The sequence below is a fragment of the Spea bombifrons genome, chromosome 5 (assembly GCF_027358695.1).
Source record: "Spea bombifrons isolate aSpeBom1 chromosome 5, aSpeBom1.2.pri, whole genome shotgun sequence".
Lineage (NCBI taxonomy): Eukaryota > Metazoa > Chordata > Amphibia > Anura > Pelobatidae > Spea > Spea bombifrons.
This window is the reverse complement of record NC_071091.1, coordinates 98,793,389-98,817,307: the sequence shown is the minus strand read 5'-3', so window position 1 is coordinate 98,817,307 and position 23,919 is coordinate 98,793,389. Positions and strand designations below refer to the sequence as shown.

The 23,919-nt window shown below is 38.0% G+C and overlaps 1 protein-coding gene across 1 annotated transcript in view; it reads left to right on the top strand.

Moving 5' to 3' along the window:
• Window positions 1–9,939, top strand: part of NUDCD1 (NudC domain containing 1) — a 59,461-nt gene extending 49,522 nt beyond the window's left edge. Inside the window, exons 9-10 of the mRNA XM_053467038.1 lie at window positions 5,214–5,373; window positions 9,508–9,939. Coding sequence (XP_053323013.1) covers window positions 5,214–5,373; window positions 9,508–9,797 — 450 coding nt within the window. The 3' untranslated portion in view covers window positions 9,798–9,939. The remainder of the gene's footprint in view (window positions 1–5,213; window positions 5,374–9,507) is intronic.
• The last annotated feature ends 13,980 nt before the right edge of the window (window positions 9,940–23,919 follow it).

Here is a 23,919-nt window from a genome sequence, read left to right as displayed (position 1 = left end):
GCTATAACCGCCAATAACACTTTAACATAACTGTGGAGGAATTTTGTTTCGCTCTTCTTGAAGGAATTGTTTTAATTCAGTCTCATTTGAGGGTTTTCAAGCATGGACTCCCTTTTAAACAACATGCCACATTGTCTCAATCTGATTTAAGCCAGGGCTTTGAGCCAGCCACTACAAATCCTTTATTTTGAGTCATACAGACCTGGACTTGCTTCTGGGATTTAGATGGGTTAGATGCCCTGCTGCATCACCCAACTGAGCTTTAGGTCTGGACATTTTCCTTCATGATTTTTTGGTAGAAAACAGAATTCATGGCTCCGCAAATAATGGCAAATTGCCCAGGTCCTGAAACGGCAAAGCAGCCCCAGAACATCACATTACCAACACCGTATTTGACTGTTGGTATGATGTTCTAAATTTTGACAAATGTGAGCTTTTGTGTTCTTTTTGGTCAGCAGTGGTTTTCGGCTTTCTACTCTCCCATTTAAACCTTTTCTGTACAATATCTCTTATTGTTAACAATGACCTTAACTGAGGCAAGTGAGTCCTGCGGTGCTCTACAAGTTAGTCTGGCTTCTTTTGTAACCTCTTGGGTAAATCATCAGTTTGTTCTTAGAGGACTTTTGTAAGGCCGGCCACTGTTCCAATTTTTCTCAATTTGCAGATAATGGCTCTCACTGTGGTTTGCTGGAGTCCCAGAGCCTTAGGGATGACTTTGTAACCCTTTCCAGAGTCCCACTGGAAGATATCGCAACATGGCAGAAGGACTAGTGGCAGGGAGGGTCAGTTGAACTAATAGTGGGGTTAGGCAGTAACACCAACACACATGAGGCAACTTGAAGGGATGGGCACAGGCTACCAAAGTTAATCTTTATTATAAGCAGCTGCCACATGCTGATCCCCGCTCTACGGTCTTTCACATGGATCACTTTTGCTATGACAATTGCATAGTTGGGTGTAGCAGTCGCTGATGTAGGGGTCTGTTTGGTAACAATCACATTAAATTGCCCAAACACTGGAGTGCCAGCCGTGCGCCATTCTGGTGTCCCCTCTTCGATTGTGGAGAAAACTTTTCTGTAGTGCAGCTCCTCGGCTCCAATCTCTACCTCCATGACAATATCAAGAAATTAAATCGGAAGTGCGATTCAGCCCATGCAGCAGACAGCCCAATCAAGTCTGATTGCTACCATGGTAACAGACACCGGGTGGGGGGGATTTAAAGTGCTGGCATGCTGCCGGCTGATCTTTTGTGTGTTTAATACAATTACAGAATGTAAACCCTTACATATGTGTGCCTAGAGTAGTGCTGTATTGTGTAATATGACCTTCATGAGCTGCGTGTGCAATCTACATGTATGTAGGACCACATCTGTTGGATACATTACGGGGAGGGGGTAGACCTTTATGAAAATTATCAAGTTTCCATAGTTAAATTGTGAGGGATGTAACAGTTTGTCATCTAACTGTAATTGTAGCAAAGCTCTGAGAACTGTCCCGACTCCAGGCACTTCACTTTCACTAAATGCTACTTAGCGGTTAACTTGGCATCACTCAACTCCAATTCAACAAATGCAATTTGACACAACTCAATACCTCGATGCACTCAGCTCCATCTACTTCAACCTGACAGCAGGTCTGTTTGGGATGATGTGAATTAGTTGGGTTAACATGGGCTTGACATTGTCTGTATTTAGTGATTGATCCCAACTGAGCATGTTATTTATTTATTTATTTATTTATTAAAGTAGACCTAGAATAGCGCACATGGCCGAATCCATAGTGAAGTTCTATATTTTTAGTATTATATTTTACGTTACATTTATTCTGTAGTGCTGTGACAATATTTAACAGATAATTTAACCCCTTAGTGACAAAGACCGTACATGTACGGGCTCAAAATGCATTGTTTTCAATGGCTTTAGGAACCGCCCATTGTCCTTAAGGGGTTAAAAGCATTCTGGGACAGAGGGCACTACTCTTGTGAGTTTACTATTAGGCCATTGAGGGGGAACTGAGACATTAGGAAAATCTAGGAAATTGGGAACAAATGAGGCTGTTAGGCTAGTTTTGGATACGAGAGCAGAGATATAGGGAATGGAGAGTTTTTGAGGGCTTTGTAGGTCAGGGTTAAGAGTTTGAATTTAATTGTGAACAGTATAGGAAGCCAATGGAGTTACTGAGATAGTGGGGAAGCAGATGGACGATAGAATAGAAAATGTATTCATACAGCAGTGTTCAGGAGGGATTGGAATAAAAAAGCAGGAGAAGAAGAGACCAGCTAGTAGGAAGTTGCAATAATCCAGGCTATCCAGGATATCACAAGGTAACGGATAGGTATTTTGCTTGTTTCTTGTCTGAGGAAAGCACAGATTTGAGGGATGTTTCTAAGGTGAAGGTGGCACGATTTGGTCAGTGACTGGACATAATTGCTACAATTCCTATGAGCCTTGTTCAGCTATAGGCTACCCGTACCTTTTTAAGCAGACCTACTTTAAATAACATCCCAGCTGTTGTTGAGCTAAAATCTCATAGTGCTCGGTCAGTATTATGGGAATAAATGTATAGATTTATTGTCTGACCAGCATTTCCTTGAAGGAAACAGAGATTGAACAGTATGATAAATATCACTTGTATAATATAATGTCCTTAATCATCATTCAAACATCACTTTGGATCATGAAGTTGTACTAATATAGCTACTGATAAGCTACTCCTGTTCATTACAGATAAAAAAGGTAACATTATAGATAACTCGGAGCCAGGCTCCAAACCAGAGGAACATACCATGCGATGTAAGACGTCAAGGCATGTTATAGGTTAATGTGCACAGAAAAAGCATCTGTACACAAAATTTTGCCTTACTGCATCTCTTGATTATAAATTGCCCATTTTATCTTTTTTTCTCGGCTCTTTTTTTGCGTGTCAGCAGCAGGTGTATAATTGGGTGTATCAAAGTCTGCGCTTGTCTGGGAATGTTACAAAGTTTTCAGTTTCTGAAGTTGTCTTCAACCACTGCAAAAAGTCCTCCATATTTGCAAGAACTGTAACGCAATTGATTCAAAGTTCTGCTGAAGCCTCCAGGGAACGATGGAGAAGATCAGACTAGCGTTCACTTTACATCGATCGCTCTGGTTTAGACTTTTTTTTATTTATTTTATTGTTTTATATAGAGTTGCCTGCTAGTCGTTTTAGGAGAGAAACGGAGTGTTTTTTTTTCTCAGCATGGCGTATACACAGTGAAGAGAAATCCACAATACACTCAGTACATCAGAGACTCCAGGCAAGGTATTGCCAATACACCATTCCCTACGTAGAGAGGAGATCGTGCGTTGCCAATTGTTAATGTAAAATTAAAACAATATAATAATACTTATTAATATAACAATTGTAAATTCTCAGGGCCATCTTCTTTTTCTATACTAGAATTTCTTAATCTGTGTTAATATTTGATATACTGTCAGTTTAAATTTAATTGTTGATTTTCACTCCTCACTATTGATATAGTGCTATGAAATCTGCTGTTGCTATATAAATAATTGTAATACAAAGTAAATTTTCTGCTCATCTTCTTGTTATGTTTCTTTTTCTTTTTTACGTAAGCAACTTTAAAAAAAAATATATATTTTTTTTATAGAACTTTTTCCTTTACTATCAAACTTGTCAAAGATATATATAAAAAAAAAAATATATATATAATATAATATTAGCAAAGATGTTTTTGTTATTGTGAATTTCAGCCAACCGCCATGGAATTCACCAAGTTATGGATATTTTGGGCATGCATCCAAATATCCACCTCCCGTGTAAATTCTTTACTAGTTTGGTTAGAAACATGGCTCCAACAAGCAGTTTTGAAATCACTAGAGCTTTGCTGTTTTAGTATTGAATCACAAAATATTGACAAAATGTATTTTTATATATTTTTTAGAATAAATGTTTTGTTCATTTACGCCCGAACACAGTTTTGTGTTTATTAACTACAGGTTTTACACTTGTGTGGCGTTTGATTCTTGTTAAGAAGTTGTGTCTTTGAGCTGTCTTGCGGTTTCTGAGATCACTTTGAAATAGAAGAGCACAGAAGTCTTGCAGCACGCCTCGCATCCAGATAGGTTCGATCTCACTTGATGTCAGGCACCACATCATCGGTAAATCTAGAATTAGTGGTTCCGTCTATTCATCAGTGCTGCTTTTTGACAATTAATATTTAATCTGAAAAACGACACGCTGAATGGCACTTAAAAAGAACACAGACACTGCAATTTATTCTGCAATTCTCAAGTGGACTTTTCCGCTGAAAATGCAGGAAACGACACTTTTAAAGACATTTCTTCTCATATATGTCAAGTTCAGAAGTTGTAATTTCCCGTCCAATCTAAAACACATTTTTACAGAAACCGCAGGCTTCTTTCCATGCGCATTAAACGAGGGGCTTATAAAGGTGTCGAAACTTCTGTATTATATATTTCTTTGTCGTTTGAAACGTTGGAAATGTTGTTAATGCTTCTGGAATGCTTTGGGTTACTATTGGAGTTGTGTAGCATATTAATGGCTATTTTAAAGATTTTTATTGGGTATAGGATGACGGGAGTTGTAGTCCAGTCCTTCGGGCTCCGAGTTGTCTTCTCACCAAACAGTTGTTAATATCAAAACATTTGAATAAATAGAATGAATCTATGGATCCATTTACAAGAGATGCACCGATAGACACACTCTTTGGCTTATTAATTAACACAATCCCCGTTCTTTATCTAATATTAGGGTTCACGCAAACAAAAAAACTCTCTAAGCTATTTTGCTTAGCCTGCCAGTTGAATGGATGTTTGCAGGTTCTGACCAAAAACCTTAGGGTTGAGCAGCCCCTCCTGCCACACAGGAGTCTCATTAATGGAGAAGGCCTTAAGCTGCTTGAGTCTCATTGGTTTAAAATGTGGCGCAGTTCCACTGATTCAGCTCCTTGGTAAGCAATATAGCCATAAAAATTAGATAGGACTCGCCAAATTTGGGGTACTTTGACGTAGTAGCGGGCTAAGCAATATCTGGCCATACAGAGTGCCGGAATCCCCAATATTTATGCCTCAGATATGTGTTTTTTGAATGGTATTCGCTGGGTATGGGCTGAATGCTGTTAAATGTGTTGAAGAATGATGATGTACCTTTTTGGTGCTTTAAAGCACAGTAAGTAAAAATGTCTTTTTTTTTTCTCTTCTTCTTAGGTGAATCTTGGAAGCAATCAATACCTGTTCTCAGTGGTAGCCACACCTGAACTTATGCCCTGCTTCTCCTTGAGACACGATGTAGATGCCCTGTTGTGGCAGCCGGTTTCTGCGCAGGACAGTAATCTGTGGGAACACGCAGCAACTTTCAACGCCCTTGGTAAGTGGAAAGTTTATAAGCTATTCAGTAATTGTTTTCCTTAAGTTTATATGACTAAAGAGTTTTATATTTTCCCAAAATTCTAATTTAAGAAAATGAATGAAAACATGGATGCCAGCTTCTCATACACTAGGCTGGGGACACAGCCAGGACTCCTATGTTTGGTAGCCATGCAGCTGCCTTCCCTACATCTCCTTTAGATTAACAGAACAGAATATCTAGCAACTGATTTCATTAACATGCCTTAATTAATTTGATTGCTTATTTTTCTCTTTAACTTGTGTGCCAACAAGAAAGAACGGTTTGATTAACCAAAAGAAGGAACACCGACATACTACACTGACTGGCACACCAGGTGCCATGTCCTAAATGACAGTAGCACACAATGTAATCATAACAATAGAAGGGGATAATTCAGAGGGAGAATGTTAAGAACTAGATATTTCTATTTAATAATACATTTACTTACGTGTTTTATGATGACATACCAGTCCATAAAGACGTAAAGTTTTCTCACTAAGCCACACGTTTAGTTAATTACAGATATGCAAAATGCAGACTAGGTTTTCGTACTTCCCAATTGCTTTTTTGTGGGTGTTGGGATAATCCCTCTTTTGTACCAACATCTATGTCCTCCTTTCCTGTGCTTTTTTTGGTATGAGAGTTATACAGTTTTCTAGTGTCCCACGGTCCTAATGGTCAAAATAATGTGTATAGAAACAAAATTATATACAAATTAAATTGTGTAAATATAATGCATGTTCTTCTTACTTCCTTAGTTTCTTGAAATGATTCTGTGTTGAAACCACTTAACAAGCCTCAGTTACAAAGTACATAATCACCTGATTCTTTAATTTATGAATTTATACTTTATGGGGTTCTTTGGATGATACTTGAAACCACATAACCTGAACAAATGGGAAAGCAGCGGCCTCTCACACTATTCTACTGAACGCTGGTTTAAAATGATGCAGTGTTTGTGGATTGTCTGTCATATATATCAGATTCTTGCCACTTTTTGAGTTTTCACAAATATGTCTTTACTTATTCTGTTATGTCAGTCATATGAAACCTTGGCGCTTGAAAATGAAGCAAGTGTTTAGGTTGGTGTGAAAAAGAAATTGGTTTTGTGACCCACCTTTCTGCTCAACTGGTGAGCAACTGCTGAGCAGTAACCTAGCACTTTGGTTTTTAAGAGGCTATACACCCATATGTGTGTGTGTATATATGTATGAATATATATATTTATATGTATGTATGTATAATATATGTGTGTGTATATATTCATACAAATATATACACACACACATATGGGTGTATAGCCTCTTAAAAACCAAAGTGCTAGTTTACTGTTCAGCAGTGGTTCACCAGTTGTGTGTGTGTGTGTATATATATATATATATATATATATATATATATATATATATATATATATATATATATATATATATATATATATATATATATATATATATATATATATATATTAGTACACCTTCTTTGAATTCTATATTTTTACATATCAGGATATAATAACAATCTGTTCAAATGAACAAAAACACATGACATATTACACTGTGTCCTATAGAAGCAATAAGGGTGTACTTAGTTTTTTCACATATAGCTTCTCCATTTTGGCTTTATTTTTGTTCAGTAAATGATGACACTGTGTAATGTAATGTGTTGCCGTTCATCTGAGGTTGTATTTGCCTAATGTTTAGACCTGTTAAGGAACAGATGGTTTTTATTATGCTCTGTAAAACCATAGAATTGTAAGGGGGATGTACGGTATATATATTAATGGACATGGTGGCATAGCACCATTGAATGACAAGACTGCAGCAAAGAATCCAGTATTGCAGACCTGTAGATTAGGTTAGTTTATCAGAAAATAAAAAGTTATATATCTGAAAAAAAAATAAATAAATAAAAAAAAAAAAAGGCAAAACACTGGCTGAGAGAAACATTTGATAGCGGTTTCTTGTTTTGAATGTTAGACTCATAATACAACAAACAGAATATTTTGTTAAGAACTTAAGGGCACTGGTTAAGTGGATTGGTGCCTTTTTAGATCTGATGTAGGCCATAGGCAGTTCACCAGCTCTTACAGATATCCTATATAACTCGGCCAGCTACAGCCAATTTGGAGAGTCACAGGTAAACAGAGAAAAACAAATAAATCCATAACATAGTGTAGAGAATAAATCTCAACCAAAACTCCCAAAGGAGGTTTATTAAAGGGCTTACTTACATATGAATCTCCAAAAATGGACAAATAATCTCAACAAGGGTGATCACATGTTCATATTCCATTACATATTATGCTTTACAGTTCGTTTAAAATGAGTCTTCTGCTTTTCATTCTCTGTATAAAGGTAACTTCTGCATCCACTGAGTTTTATAGCTCCTTTTCGAAACGAAACAGGTCCCTGTCCCATTTGCCTGTATTTGTTTGCATTGTATTCCTGGTGGTCCAGTTTGAGGGAGGTCCACGTCTGCAGAGACATTTGGTAGTGCAGTGCAATCCCGAGTCTAAACAGACAAAAGCTAAAACTTAGTTGATATACACAATGTTTGGCTGCCCATAACCCTTCTGCCCACCAGAGGTCTCCGGCTATGGTAAGCTACTGGAGAACTTTTGGTGTCTTGGAAGTTTAACTACTTTCATAATTATAGCATAATTGTTTGTGCAGAATCCTAAATATATTGTTTCTAATATTTTGCAATGCCACGTGCAACACCTATTAATATAATAATTAAGATTTGTTTTTTAAAGTATGTATATATATATATATATATATATATATATATATATATAATTTTTATATTGATATTTTATACGAGATGCATTCTTTAAAACAAGTAGTAGCACGCAAGTAGTAGCACGGAATGTGCTCTCCTAGAACTCAAATGGTTAATTGTACGTTACATTTTTGAATATAATTTATTTTATGACAAATTAAATTAGTACCACATTTCTCTTTATAATTTCTTATATATGCTTTCTCCTGTAAATCCTTTCAGAATATAACAGTAAATAACTCTGTAAGAGTAAACATCATCGATTTAATTGGTGGTACGTGTATCACTCGCCAATAATGAACCATACACATTAAAGGGCAATTATAACTGAATTACTGTGCGCTTTCAGTGACGGTAGTAATTAGATTATGAATGTTCTAGCTAGCGATCCACACCTTTTTGTTCTTCAATATTACTATAGAGCCTTTGGGGAACAGAAAATCAGGCTTATCATACATTTGCAGAGACAGAAGTTTTAATTACTGTGACTCATTGAATGTAAATGGACTCAATTTGTACATATAGATGATGTTTACATTGTACCCCCAGATTATTCACAGTGACACGTACGTGTAAGAATCAGATTCCTTATGGGAGTTTGTAACGTATTCCCCTGCTGCTCTAATGGAATTAGCAGATCTTTTTTATAGTGTTAGAATCTTTTATATATATATATATATATTAGCACACTGATAAAAGTTTCAGTAGATGTGTATAAGTTATTTTTGGACTTTATGCACCTTTTGATTACTTCAAAGAAGGCCTTTGCTTTTGGTGAAGAAGGTAAGAAAAGGAATAGAAAAAATTATGACAGAACTGTAAAAATCTGTTCACTGCTGTTTTCAGAAATTATTATTTTTCCAATCCTGGTTACATCAAGTTAATGAGGTTGCCTGATATTGTTAACTGGGATAGACGGTGCCAACATATCAGCAGAATACGATCCATATGTGTCCCCCATAAGGGGATGGACATGTGACGTATATTTATTATAATTCGCATCAATGTAGGATGTTTTCTACTTGGTGCATAATTAATCTCATTTCTTAGAAATGGGTCCCTTAATTCTTTTATTAGGGACCCTAAAACCCAGTCCTTCTTTGGAATACCCAATAACTACAACATATACATACATACATACATTCAACTTTGATACTTCACTGGACATAATTTTAAGCTTTTATTGACTCTTTGGGAGACTAAACATTTGCATTATTAATATGTTGTCCTGTTTCGATGACTTTTGTTACAGAGAGGCTTTCATTTATGTTTAGTACAGAGTTATGAATATTCATGCATTGCTAATTTTAATATATTGTTTGTACGTTGCAGGATATGTTCAAGCTTCAAAGCGAGATAAGAAGTTTTTCACATGCGCGGCGGATCACTCTTATGCAGCTCTCTGTGAATGCGTACGCAGAATATTCATCTATCGTCAGCCGACTCCAGTAGCCACCGTACTGTATAACAGGAAGGAGGGAAGACATGTAGGCCAGGTTGCTAAGCAACAAGTTGCAAGTCTGGAAACCACTGACCCCATCTTGGGCTTTCAGGCTTCCAACGAAAGGTTATTTGCTCTAACCACCAAGAAACTGTTTGTTCTACGAGTAAATACCGTTTAATTAGCTTAAACCTGAAAGGAAGTGGTTAGTGCCAATATTCACTGCTTATTAGCCTTTGATGTCCGGCGTGATTACAGATGTATGTTCAATTTTTTTTAAAAAAAAGATATTCTACTTGTATGCTAATAAAATATAGACCAAATGACTAAAATGTTCTTTTTTTCTGGATGCAGTACAAAGTTTGTTACCTCACTGAGTTTTTATCAGGAATGCAGAAGTGTAGGATGCCATTGGAGGTAAATTGTATCCATTCTATTCTTTACTTGGTTAAAAATAAGTATTTTCTTGTGTGCATAAAGTTAGGTTATTGGCGGGTTTTCTCCATAAAAGTGTTTTTTTGCCTATATATTTTTTTTAGATTTTTTTTTACACTTCTGTTGATTTTGCGTCCCCCCCCCCCATTCATAGTCATTTCATTTGGAGCTCGCTCAAAAAACAAAACAAAAATATTTCTACTAATAGAGAAAAAATGCACGCCATGTTATCTTATTTTACACAGTCAAGCTTAAGAAACGTTTTGCCAGAGTAAGGAATTAGGGTTGTTGAATGAAAAACATTGTAGGTTTCTGCAGCAAATATATGTAACGCAGGACATCAATACCCTGGCGCATTCCTCCACTGAGTTTATTCAAAGACAGAACATACATTTCATATACACGGCATGATATGACACATCACAGAACACAAACACAGACAAGTATATACAGGCATAGCATGTGCACAGTCAATACTATAAACAGTGCGCCGTAGACGTCAAAATACTTACATTGGTAATTTCTGTACTGTGTCACAGCACAGCACCGACAGTCATTTATACGTTGATGTATAACATAGCAACGGTCTTTATGAAAACAGTAAAAAAAAAAAAAAAAACCATAAACGTACCCAAGAATTCTGCTATTGTGGCAAGGATTACGCCTGAGGATAGGGGGTGGGGAGGGGTAAGCAAAGTGGTATCATGGAAGTCGGAAAGATTGGGGGGGGTCAGGACTATCAATGATAGAGTAGCCTTTTAGCAAGCGGAGGATCAGCCTGCTATGGTCTCAGACAGCGACTTGGGGTCAAGCAGTTCTTAGTAAGTGTCCCTAACATAAGACGTTAGGTGCCAAGCTTTACAGCGGCACTATCTGTGTGAGTTCCTGGAAAAAGTGCCAGAAGCGGAACTTCCTCTCTACAGCGTACTTAAGTTTGTTTTCATTTTAATTTGACAGCAGATAAAAACCGTTCGCCCCATCTGGTCTGCCTATTTTTCCTGCTGTAAAGATCCAAACCTTAATCAGTCCTTCGTCTTGTCTTAGACTCAGGATCGTTTTATGTCTATCCCATGCATGTTTAAATTCCATACCGTATTGGCTTCAACCACTTCTGATGGGAGGCTGTTCCATTTTTATCTATCCTTTAGTTTTTGATTACGTTTTAAAATAAACTTCCATCATGTACTTCCTTTAACATGTCCCTTTTCTCTTGTTTTTTTGTTGTTTCCCCCCCCCCAACACTACATATTGAGATCCCATGGTATTTCTTGATATTTTTTAACCAGTTACCTTTTTAGTGGCTCTCCTCTGAACTCTCTCCAGTAAGTCAATATCCTTCTGGAGATGGGGTCTCCAGAACTGTGCACAGTATTCTAGGTGAGGTCTGTAAAGTGGCAGAACCCTCTCTCCTTCTGCTACTACTGGCTCTAGCTATACAACCAAGCACCCTGCTGGTTTTTTTTTTTCTGTCACCTTATTTCATAACCGGCTTGCTTTAACGTCCACAGGAATAATTACTCGGTCTCTCTTTTTCCGTTGACACTGACAAAATAGTGTCTCTGGTGCTATATTCTGCCTCGGGATGACATGATGATGTTCTCTGCTGTTAATAAATAGTAATGCTAGGTATGCCAAAGCGGGGGGTTGTGTACGTACCCAAGTGGTCCTTCAGTTAAACTCTTGTTTTTAGCAGTGCCAGCTTTGACACTGTGCGCTCTGCATCCACCAAAGGAGCCAGTTTTGTAGGCTAGGAGGAGACCACTTTGGGTGCAACCAGTGTCCTCGGTAAATCCTGTAAATGCAATCCGAGCAAATCCTGTGTCTGTGTGTAATCTGGATGCCGGGGCAAATGCCGTGTATGGAATCTGGGGCAAGTCCTGTGGGTGATCTATACCTGTAATTTAGGGTTTCCATGCTTTTTTTTATTTGATTTATACCTTCAATGCCGAGTTTGCCTGTGAATGTTCTGTTCATCTATTCCTGTAAGGCTGGGGTTATGTGTTATTTAGTTGCTTTATACCTGCAATGCCATGTTTATTGTTTTTTTTTATTATTTATATCTGCAAATTCATTATGCGCATACTTTTCTGCACAGACCAACTACTAACACTTAGAGGGAACATTCCTGCTGATTCCTTTTGATTTATACGCTTTTAAATGCCATTCTTTTTTCTTATTTCCCGATTGACTGCTCTATTAATCCATATTTTGGTTTTCATTCTCTTCTTTTGTATTTATTACCCAAGGGGAAATGCTTCTAAGTGTTAGTTTGAATGTATTCCACTTATGTTCTCCAAACAATTCAGCCTAGTCAATTAGCTCCAGGGGAGGACCTGGCTGTTGAAGCCGACCTTCCTAAAATTCTGTGTTTTGATGGAGCCTCTGCTCTGTAACCTCTGAATAAATCTCCACTATTAATGTACTGCACCTCTAATTAATAATACCTCTAATTAATAAGTTACTTGTTTTGTTAAGAATAAATGAGTATGACTATTACATTTAGCATCGTTTATATTATGTATAAAAATTATATTGAAAAAAAAAAAAATAGCTTGGCTATTCCCATCTAAATTTAATGCAAAAATCTACTTTTAAAAATTAACGCTATGAAGTTATCAAAATGCATTCCTTTACAGTCAACCTACAGCAAGCGCAGTAGTCTCATTATATCACAAGTGGATATTTTGGCAACAAAGTTTGCAACTGAACCTATCTCTAAGAACTGTTTGCATCTTTATTTGCAACTTCATTTCAGCTACCTAAGGAAACGTCAATTTTATTTTTACTTAATGGAACTTAAGTTATTAAAAGGTGACATTTTCCATCAGGATATCATTCAGGATATCATTAATAAGTCACAACCACAGTCGTAATCTGGCAATTCGTTCATCGGAGATTCGTGGTGGGTTTTACTAGAATTATATGTATTTTATAATTATATGATACGCATGAAGCCTTGACTTGATGAAGTAGTACTCTGCAATTATAGTGTCTTTTTTACAGCAATTACAATACACTTGATTTGACGCGGTAACCCCTATTGAAAATAATTGTTAATGAGTACAGAGATATGTTTCAAAGGTCCACAGACAATACTGGTACTTCTTGATGCCTGATTTTCAGTTAACAAAAAAGAACAAGACATGTTATTTTCAGTTAATACCCAGTTATGGTTACATTTTCACACAAATAACAGACACAGTCGATACCTTTAGTAAAGGGCCAAACTGGCAAAAAAAAAAAAAAGTAGGACAAAATTATAGTAATTTAAATATTAATCAATGGGACATGTCAAATATTAATCTACATATGTAGCAATGTGCCTTTTAGATTAGTCATATCTAGAATGGGATATTATTATGTATTGTTTTATATAGCGGCATCAAATTCCGTAGCGCTGTACAATGGGGTATGTGATAGCTTAACTTCTGTATATTGTTCTAAACTTAATATATATATACTTCAGAGACACACAATTTAGTAACAAAAAAAGGTTTTCAAAGCAGTAATAGCACATTGTCAAGAAACCATTAGGAATGTAACAGTAAATTTTAATTTACATTTTAAATTAGACACCAGGATTTTTTTTTTTTGGAAAATGTTATTTTCAATTTTTTATTTCTTTTGGTTTGGATGAAATTCAGTGGATTTTTTTTATGTGGAAACGAAATTTGTTGCCCTAAAATGAGTCTTTGTCCCCTGCCCTATATCTACCTCCCCTCCCCGCAGTGCCTTCAATAGAAAGTTAAGGTTGCCTCACTCAGATGCCCTAAATTATAATATAATCCTTACTTTACAGTAAAGATTTATCGGTTTGTTTCCATTTGTTCCTCTGCCCATAAAGTGTATGTTGAGCTCCTGTACCCAGCACAGTAACTACTTGGTGGCATTTTTTTCCCTTTTTTTCTTTCTTTTTTGTAGCGAAACATAAAAATACAATTGACAACAGATAAGGCCCATTCAGTTAGCTGTTAGATTTTTTTTTGAGTCATAAAAGCCTGTCAGGCAGAACCACCTGAAACCTTGCCAAGATTTTCTGGGCACTCTGCCAATAATCCGTTTAAGTAATAAAATGTAAGGAATGGCAACTCCAATATGCGAAAGTGAGAGGGAACATTCAGCTACAGCAAAAAAAAACATACGAAACAAAATTCAGAGCTTTTTTTTGTTTTTCATTTTGAGTCCCTCCTTATTTTTCAAAATTTGTTGAAACTAAAAATTCACATGAATACACGTCTTTTTTAATTCATGTCTGTTAAGGTCGAGCAGATATGCATTTACAAATACAGATACAAATGAAGGCCATACCTGTGAGTTTGCCATCCAGCTTTATAGCACTTACATACAAAGTTCCTGGCAGGAATGGTGGGCTTATAAGAGCCCCACTCCTGCGCTTACAATATACTATAGGGGGAATGAACCTTAAATGGGAACATCCACCATTTCACCAGTATCAGATTATCAGTTTTCAGGCATATGAACTGTTTGTATGTGTTCTTCCTAGCCCAGTCTATTAGACAGACACCATGACTTCTTACCATACTGTTTTGTGGTAAATAGTAGAATGGCTTACCCAGCTAGACTAGTGAAAGTCTGCAGAAGAATATATATCAACATATCACATGCCTGACAAAAATGACAGCTTCTAGGTCTTTAGATAAACAAATTTATTGGAACAAAAGGAGATAAAATTAAATCATAGTAAATGCTACCCTATATTACTATTACATTAGTTAGATTACGATGCTGTTTTTTTTATGCACAAAGAACAAAAAAATCAAATGCTACTTCCCCTTTAACGTCCATTGCTAGAATTTTCATGATTATTTCACCCCAATAACATATTAATTCCTTATTGTAAAAGTGGCAGTTGTTGATGAGGTTAGCTTTAAAAGTAGATTTCTCCAATGCAAGTAATTGGCAAACAAAAAGGACAAGCTGTGCACAGTGTCAATACATTAAGTTAGTTCTAAATTAAACAACGGGGAACGGCAAGTTCAACTCGAGCAAACAATGGGGTAACTGAAAAGTTGACGTTTTAATTCCCTCATTATGCATTATGAATGTCCAAATTCACTGAGAGTCTGCTGCAGGAAGAGCTGGACTATTCTGTATAATGTATAGTTAAATGCATAAGGCACAACTTTTGCAAATGTTTAGTATTTGTGCAAATGTTTAATGTGGGGACCCAAGTGTAGGACCTCCAAAAACATAGCCACTTTGCCTTTTAATGTTAGCGAGCTACATAGCTACATGCAGTTGAAACGTATACCTCTAGCTCTGGCTATGATCTTCTCATGGACACGGTCACTCAAGTATCTAAGAAAGGATTGTAAAGATGGAAACGCATAGAAGCAAAGATTTTGACTGTAGGTAAGAACCATTTGGCCCATTGAGTCATCAGCCCATCTTCCCTGATGTAAAGACTCAGATCTTAATCAGTCCTAGGTCCTGTCTTAGATTCCATGTAGCTTCTGTTATGTCACATGCTCCATACATTTCATGTAAAGAAGATCCCAATGTTATTCCAGAGGCTATGCCGAAGAAAAAAACTAAAGCCTAGATGTAAATTTCAAAGACAAAATAAAATATTAAAAGCATACAATGGTCTTGACATTGTAGCTGAGGGATCCAAAATAATAAATTAATAGAGCACTATCAAATACCGACACAAATGAAATTTTAAGGGAGGTGGCTGGAACCCAGCTGTTTACTGTTCTTGATGCCTCAAGTTGACTTTGGCAGGTGCCTCTGGCAAAAGAAAGCAGGTGCATATGTACTTTCAGCAGGCACTGTTTCAGGCATGTTTTGTTTGGGCTATTTTCAGCTTCCAAAGTATTTTCCAACAGCAATTGTTTGATGGAGTAGAAGAGGCTAAAGTGTGCATGCATTATATTTTGATTTGGGCAGCCAATGAAGCTGATCATAATATAGAACCTGAGAACGTTCTGCAGATTGCACTTGGAAAATGGATTAAAGCTAAACCAAACCAAATGTAAATTTCTTCAATCAGAAATTATCTCAATGTGATTATCTCAGCTTCTGAGGTTAAGCCTGCTCTTTTCAAGAAAAAAACAAGAAATATTTACATAAATTCTTGGGAATGGTAACCTGCATGGACAAATTCATTGCCAATTTATCAAACAAAACTAAACATGGTTATTGGTAAAATGTCTTGAGTGGTACTGGAGAAAGGAGCACAAGGCTGAATTTGCTTCATTCAAAATATGGCCAATGACTGCTTCAAATATTTGAACAGTTGCATCAAAAGAATGAATTGCAGGTACAGTCCTGCTACAATTTAACCTAGATTTAACTAAGGCATATGACACTCTGCCTCATGGAAGACTTATAAATAAATTGCATTCTATGGGAATGGATGCCAGAATAGTTAAATAAATAAGCCAATGGTTGAATGACAGGAGGCAGAAGGTTATACTTAATGGTATATATTCAGAGGAAGGACTCGTTACTAGTGGGGTACCTCAGGGATCTGTATTGGGATCTGTATGTTTTAATATTTTATTAGTAATATTACAGAAGGTCATATTAATGATATGGTATGTCTTTTTTCAGATGATACGATGGTCTGCAACAGGGTAGACCTTCTGTTGGAACAACTCAAATGGCAAAATGCTTATGGAACTTCATTTGCAATTGAAAGTTATCATAAACCCCTAATAATCATTTCATACAAAGAATTACACTAATACAATTCTAACACTAATGCCCAAGCTGCAAAACATGATTTCACATTTGAGTTCACTTCTAGTTGCAGATACCTTGTCAAGAATTTGGCCTGATTCTCACAGGTTTCCTGATGGTTGACACGGATTGACACAGATGTGGATGTGCACGTCAACACCATCCTAATGTCCTAATTTCATCAATCCTGTGGCGGAGATTACAACAATCATTTGCAGAAATGAAACACATTTGTGATAGAAGTCATACATTTGACAAATAAGAAGGTAAACGTGCCAGAAAAATAACTAGCCCACAAGGCTGAGCTTTCAATGCTCTACAATATATTCTTTAAAGGCAGGAGACTGGTGTTTCTTGCTTTCCTCATGTGGGAAATGCGATAAAAATATACAAAGATCCACTAGGAATGGAAAAAAAATGCAGGAGAATGGGTTAGCCAATTGTGGTGTCGAGATCACAGGGAGATAACTTAAAAAGGTGAATATCTACAAGTAGCTTTACTTCATTATTGAGCAATATCTTTGAAAGTGGCAAGTCTGTAGTGGAATTGTTGTCTGGATGTCTGCTAAAGACAAAGAGTTCAGTTTAGCTCAATATCATTCAAAGAGCAAATTACACGCATCCTACATAGAAAAGAAAGAAAAAAAGATCAGGGAACCCCAGAAAAGGAACTATGACAAAAGTACAATGGACTTACGAATGCTTGATATTAGAGATTTGTAAAAATGTAGAGATTTACACATACTTTTGTGGATCATTTGGTACACCAAACAAGGGGACGATATTATGTTGTTCCTGCATAATGAATAGAATGAGACCATAACTTTCCCCTTAGTGAATAAACTGAAATATCAAGGTTGGTGAACTAGAATTTAACTAGATCAGTCAATAAGCTTTCCACTTCGAAGTGTATCCCTGGTCAAGTCACCCAATAATATAACATAAAATTAGGGCTGCAACTAACGATTATTTTAATAATCGATTAGTTGGCCGATTATTTTGTCGATTAATCGGATAAAAAAATACATTTTAAATTGAAGAAAAATTGCAATAAAAAACGTACAATTTACACTTTCATCTCTTTATTGCAATGGCCTCTCTCTATTCACCTTCTTATTTTACTGACATAATAATAAAAGCTACAAGAGCCCAAACACAGTGTTTCTCAAACTAGGTTTTAATACAAAGTTATTAGTAAATATTAATTCATATGTTAACTATTTTTCATATTTAATAAAAACTGAGAAAAAAGCCTTGTTTAAATTTTTTTATTTACCAAACTGCCCCCAGTTATGCACATCTGACCCCCAGCTTGCCACTCTGCCCCCATTTATGCCTTATACCTCTTATATGCCAGATTCCACTATGCCCCCTGATATGCCACTGTGCCCCCTGATATGCCACTGTGCCCCTGATATGCCTTATACTCCTTATATGCCAGTGATATGCAACTGAGCCCCCTGATATACCTTTTACCCCCAGATTTGTTTTATGCCCCCCTGATATGCCTAATATCGATGTCTTATACCCCCTATATGCCACTGAGCCCCCTGATATACCTTTTACCCCCAGATATGTTTATGCCCCCCTGATATGCCTAATATCCATATGCCTTATACCCCCTATATGCCCTAAAAATTCATAATACCCCCCATACACCACTATAACTCACCCATACACCACTCTGGCTCCTCCCCCTCCCATACATCACTCTGGCTCCTCCCCTCCTATACACCACTCTGGCTCCTCCCCCTCCCAAACACCACTCTGGCTCCTCCCCCCTCTCATACTCCACTCTGCCTCCTCCCCCCTCCCATACACCACTCTGCCTCCTCCCCCGCCCATACATCACTTTGGCTCCTCCCCTCCCATACATCACTTTGCCTCCTCCCCCTCCCATATACCACTCTGCCTCCTCCCCTCCCATACATCACTTTGGCTCCTCCCCCTACCATACTCCACTCTGCCTCCTCCCATACACCACTCTGGCTCCTCCTCCTCCCATACTCCACTCTGGCTCCTCCCATACTCCACTCTGCCTCCTCCCATACATCACGTTGGCTCCTCCCCCTCCCATACATCACTTTGCCTCCTCCCCCCTCCCATACTCCACTCTGCCTCCTGTGAACCTCCGTTTCTGACAAGACACCAGGGAGCCGGGTAGAGAGGCAGAGTGGCGTATGAGAGGGGGAGGAGCCAGAGTGGTGTATTGGAGGGTGGCTCCCATACACCCCTCTGACTCCTCCCCCCTCCCATACACCGCTCTGCCTCTCTACCCGGCTCCGTTACTGAAGGCACTTTCATTGCAGCTTCATAGAAGCCACAGTGTAAGTGAAGGGCAGTAACGGAGTCTGTCTGTGCGATGCAGACCCTCACCGGCTATCAGAGAGGATGATTATCTGTCAGCCGGTGGGGGTCTGCATCGCACAGACAGCCTCCGTTACTGCACTTCACTTACACTGTGGCTTCTATGAAGCTGCAGGGAAAGTGGCTGTCAGTAACGGTGCCGGGTAGAGAGGCAGAGTGATGTATGGGAGGGGGGAGGAGGCAGATGGGAGGGGGGAGAGGGACGGAAGTGAGAGACCGGGCGACAGTGAGGGGAATCCAGGTCCCCTGCAGCGTTGCGGGGGATCTGGATTCCGGTGTTATAATCTGATCTCTGTTTGAGGTCGGATTATATAAGGAGAGGAGTTTTTCAGAGCATTTGCTCTGAAAAAAACCTCTTTTTATAATCGATAAAAATCGATCCGATTAATCGATGATGAAATTCGTTGACAACGATTTTCATTATCGATTATTATCGATTTTATCGATTAGTTGTTTCAGCCCTACATAAAATTATACATGTAGTATATCTTGGCATTAACTACACAGGGGCCAGCCAAAAGTGGTTCCCAAAGAAGATCATCATGGATGTAGAAGAGATGTTCTCTTATATAAATATGTGTATAAAAAAAACTGTGTTGCACATTTATATAGGAAGAACCCAAGTGCCAATTGCCTAATGCACCCCTCTTTAACCAACCCACAGTAGGGTGCCTTCTTGAACTTGAGCAGAGTTCACTGTAGGTTGCTCAGTTCTATTTAACCACTCATCGGAACTTAATATTTTCTCTAATTAATTGTTTCAAAATGTTGTATGACCCATGAATCAAATAATTGATGTTTCTTTAAGGCTTGCCTATTTTTTAAATATTTTTTAACAGTAATATTCTGCACAAAATAGCAAAATTATATGTTTTTTCTTCTATTAATTCTTTCTCAAATTCAAAGAATACAACAGATGAAAAGCCACACCGTGGTAAGAGGAGAGTTTTTTCTTTAACTATACAAAGTATGAGTCAGTTCCAATTACTGCGACATAGTAAACAGCACCTTTCTTCTCTTTTGACATCAAAACAACATGTCTTAAAGCACTGAATTACCACCACTAAGTAGCCCAAATTTAAGCTTCTTCATTTTCACTTAGGGTAAGGAGATGGTGTCAAAACAACCAATTACTGTAAAGTTAATGATTTGGTGAATCAATCTAATAATGGTTATTATCAGCTGATCTTTTCAAAGTTCAAGAAAGCCTAAATGTTATGCTATGTGTAAGCTAGCCTAAATTATTAAACATTTCACATTGGGGTGTGTTCTCTAAAATGTGAGCTGGTGGTTAGTTGAGGTTCAGTAAAACATTTGCTGGAGTTACCGTGGAAGAAGCTTAGTTGTAACTCATGCAGATGCGATTTTTTACACTGATCAGCCATAACATTATGACCACTGACAGGTGGGGTGAATAACACTGATAATCTTGTTATCATGGCACCTGTCAGTGGGGGGATATATTCGTCCCCAAGTGAACATTTCGTCCTCCAAGTTGATGTGTCAGAAGCAGTAAAAATGGGCAGCGTAAAGATCTGAGCGACTTTGATAAGGGCCAAATTGTGATGACTAGACGACTGGGTCAGACCATCTCCAAAACTGCAGCTCTTGTGGGGTGTTCCTGGTCTGTTGTCAAAGGTTAAGTTATATATAAACCTTAAAGTTATTATCAAAGTTTTTTCCTTTAGATTTTGAGGTATTGCCTTGTACAACAATATATATATATATACTATATATTGATTTTGTGCATTCAGATTTGTACGTCAATTTGTACAAATCTCTGAAAACGTGGACCCCCAACAGAACAAACTAAAACAAAGCAAAGAGTTTGGAATTTTCTCTCTCGCACTCTTTCACACTTGAATGTCTCCTCGCCTTCTCCACCAACTGCTTCCGTGTTCTTTTTTTCCTTGCCCTGCAACTCCAGTTCTTCTCTTGCATCTTCTTGCTCTTCTGTCTTCTTCCTTCTTTCTTTTTTTCTGCCGCTCTTTCTGCTGAGCTTCCACAAAAGGGTGGAGCCTCTGGGCACACCCTTTCCCCTGATTGACAGAACGGGGGAGAGGCTGTCCCCGTGGTAGTGCACAGAAAGAGAGGTGCAGAAAAGCTTTTCTCTCAGTGAATCTGTCTTCCTCCCGAAGAACTGCAATATAGCAGAGCCTCTTGGCACGCCCTTTACACCGATTGGAGGAATAGGGGAGAGGACGTGCCTGTGTGTGGACACTGCCACAGCAGAAGTAGGTAAGGAAACATGTCCTGTGTTCCGTGTTGCGGTGTCCATGTGCTAATTGTGTACTCATCTAGCTATATTTTGGCAATTATAAATAAAACGCCTATTAAAATTATTATACAATACATTTTTATTTTCAGGATTTTTTTAAATTTTATTTTCTATTACCATCAGCTTTCAGGGTTCAAGAAAACATGGCTTTGCATTCTTTTATCAATACGTGAAATGTTATGACTTTGACCAGGCGTATAATTTTTATTTTTTGTAATTGTTCATATTGTTACAGAAACGCCTTATTTTTGTTCTAGACTAAATGTATGCTTGATGAATACATGACATGTCTTTTCTACAATACATTCATCTAAGTTTTGTGATTTAATAGTCACTTTTCTTAAATCCAGGTGACTTGTTCCTTCAGGCTACTTTGCCCTAATGTCAGAAGTGATTATGTTGTATTCCCCTGTGTGCCTATATGCATATGCAAACACATCTGATATATGGAATAGGAAGTGAGCATTTACACCTCACCTAAAAATATTGAACAATGATATAGTATCTTTGTTACTTGGGATGAACCTAGAAGAGCAAATATATATATATATACTCACAGATCAGCCATAAAATTATGACCACCTGCCTAATATTCTCTAGGTTCCCCTTTTGGCACCAAAACAGCCATGACCCTTCGAGGTGTGGACTCCACTAGACCTCTGAAGGTGAGCTGTGGTATCTGGCACCAAGAAGTCAGCAGTAGACTCTTTAAGTCCCGTAAGTTGTGAGGTGGGGCCTCCATGGATGTATCCTGGTGCCATGTGTTCTCCAGGTAAGCGACGCACCCGGCAATCCACGTGATATAAAAGAAAACGTGATTCATCAGACCAGGCCACCTTCTTCCATTGCTCCTTGGTCCAGTTCTTATGCTCACATGCCCATTGTAGGCGCTTTCGGCAGTGGACAGGGGCCAGCATGGGCACACAGACTGGTCTGTGGCTACGCAGCCCCATACACAACAAACTGCGATGCACTGTATGTTCTGACACCTTTCTCTCAGAACCAGCATTAACTTTTTCAGCAATTTCAGCTACAGTAGCGCGTCTGTTGGATTTGAACACACAGGCCAGCCTTCGCCCCCCACGTGCATCAATGAGCTGCGGCCGCCCGTGACCCTGTCGCTTAACTTAACCCTTGACAACATTATTACTATATTTCATTTTTAGAGCACCAGCAGATTCCTTTGTGTTACATTAAAACTGGTGCTATTTAATCACACAAGAAATGCAATCCATGAAAGTGTTCACTTAGGCATTGTTTGGCTTTTGTTCAAAGTGTCTGAAATTGCATTTTTTTATTTATTATATTTATGAATTCTATTGGAAGAAAGTGTAACTTTTCACCCAACAGATGCTTAGTTTCAGTACAGGTACTAGAACAACTAAACACCTCGGTACATTTTCAGCAGATTAAATAGCCTGACCACTAAAAACTAAAATATTGAGTTCTTGGATGAGTGCGGAAATGGTCAGTTATCCCATTTAGGAATGTGCCGAGGGAGCTGCATCTCGCTTCTGCTCGATCTTTGGGTGGAGGATGTAATGTTATCAACATGCCATTTCTTATATTTGTTTATTTACAATACTTGGACATTAACATTTGAGGAGTCTAAAAGGTTCAAGTCTTGCTATGACTTATTTGTGGAATATGTTATGCCCAAAGCTAATCCAATCTTTGCAGGGTACAAGTTTCATTAAAAAAAGGAGGGGGAACATGAGACATTTGATCATTTTTAGCAGAGCTTAAATTGCTTGCAAAAAAACTGTGGGTATGTTAACAGTGACGAGATGGTACAAGATCCCATTGTTTGCCACTAATTCTGATCTGACGCTTGAAAAGGCCATTGATAGAGCATGGTCACATGAAATTGCACAAGACCAGCTAAAGACAATAAACTCCTGTGCAATGGCAACCGAGAGCCAGTAAGCTCATGCAGTTTTTTAGTAAAAGAAAAACACCAACCCAGCAAAAGCTCTGGACAACTGTGAAAGGGAGCAACAAGAGCATCGCTAAATACAGGCTATGCAGTCAACACAGCGAGAAAGACAAGTGCCCTGCAAAAGACATGTAAGTCAAGACCACCAGATACACGTAAAACCGGATATACAGTTGAAAACACAAATATTGATGAGCTAGATGAACTGTTCATTGATGCAGTTAACAAAGAGCGCAAAGAATGAACAGGGGCAGTTAGGGGCACAAGCAGATAAAATCAGTTTGAAATTAGATGCTGGTGCCCATGTAAATATAACTCCTACCAACAGATTTAAATCTCTCCTCAGTACTGTAGCACTGAAGCCCACAGCACATCATCTTACAGGCTATGGAGGTGAGCTGCTTGATGTTAAAAGGACCTCTCAGTTTAAAAGCAAATACAAAGACACAGAAATTGTGTTTGAATTCCGCATTGTGAACACACATGCACCCCCAGTACTTGGTTTGAGAGAATGTTTAGACATGGGCCTAATTAAGCTTGTCTTTTCAGTGTGTGCGCCGATACGGATAATCCCTGTGCTAT